Raw genomic sequence first — 1,041 nt, forward strand, 5'->3', positions numbered from 1 at the left:
TATATATATATATATACTGGAGTGACTTGGACATGTTCTTGCATCACTTAAACAAACTTACCCAAGTACCTCAAGAAGGACCCTTTTTTGAGTTCCAAAATAGCAATTATTTGCCAGACAAGGCCCAGAGGAAGCAAAAAGGCACCAAGTTGTGAAGATACAGAAACCACAGAAGCGCTTTCCTCCATCCATGTGTATGGGCTTTGGCTTTCTGAAGCTTTGTGAAGTAGTAAAGTGCACTGCATGGGCTTTTTTAGAATAAAATGTGGTCAAACATTAAAGGTTTTCACACTGTTGCTTTCTGACAGAGGCATAGTCGTTAAATTGATTCTTCCAGTCCAGCATGTAAGAAAGCCAGCGGTGGAACTGAGACTTCCACTGGAACTCCACTTCATCAATACTCGCTACAGCACAGAGAGAGAGAGAAAATGAGGCAGGTCAAATTTGAGAAAGAAGTATATTGGATTTATCATAGTGAAAATGAGAAGTGAAGTCATTTAGACCTGAGAAACATTTGGGAGACCTAAACAGAGCCCACATGACCGTCTGAGTTTGTGCAGTGGTGCATGCGTGCATTAACGTGGTAACAGCCCTAATGAAAAAGTGATAAATTGCTATATATTTTTCTCATCATGAAGCCATATATTCAACTTTGTTCGAGCAGAACCAAAACCTGAATCAAATATTCAAATCTCTGCTCAATGTTCTGGCCCGTTTACAATACACACACCTGTCTTTAATAGTGGAAACCCAAAATATTACCTGATAGTGAATGTTTATCTCCAAGGTTACATGTTAAAGTAATAGCACACCAAAAATAATTGTATGACACCACAAGACTGTACATGTACAATTTTATAGTGCATTTTGACATATGTCATTTTGCATTCGAAATGTTTTTGATTCTTAAAAAAATAGTGTTCCACCACATGCAACATGTTAGGTGAACTATATCTTTAAAAAGCAACTTCTCTGAGCAGCAATGCAAACATAAAAAAAAAAGTGTATATATATATATATATATATATATATATATATACA

General features: G+C 36.2%; 1 protein-coding gene across 2 annotated transcripts in view; it reads right to left on the reverse strand.

Annotated features, from left to right (window-relative positions):
• Window positions 1-1,041, reverse strand: part of LOC107600247 (cholinesterase-like) — a 17,464-nt gene that overhangs the window by 8,247 nt on the left and 8,176 nt on the right. The window contains exon 3 of one of the 2 annotated variants that reach the window (XM_016292094.1): window positions 12-404. The exons of the other annotated variant lie outside the window; for it this stretch is intronic. Coding sequence (XP_016147580.1) covers window positions 277-404 — 128 coding nt within the window. The 3' untranslated portion in view covers window positions 12-276. Of the gene's footprint in view, window positions 1-11; window positions 405-1,041 lie in introns of those variants that run through there. 2 annotated transcript variants of the gene reach the window in all.

This window comes from Sinocyclocheilus grahami, unplaced genomic scaffold, assembly GCF_001515645.1.
Source record: "Sinocyclocheilus grahami isolate Dianchi unplaced genomic scaffold, SAMN03320097.WGS_v1.1 scaffold14.1, whole genome shotgun sequence".
Lineage (NCBI taxonomy): Eukaryota > Metazoa > Chordata > Actinopteri > Cypriniformes > Cyprinidae > Sinocyclocheilus > Sinocyclocheilus grahami.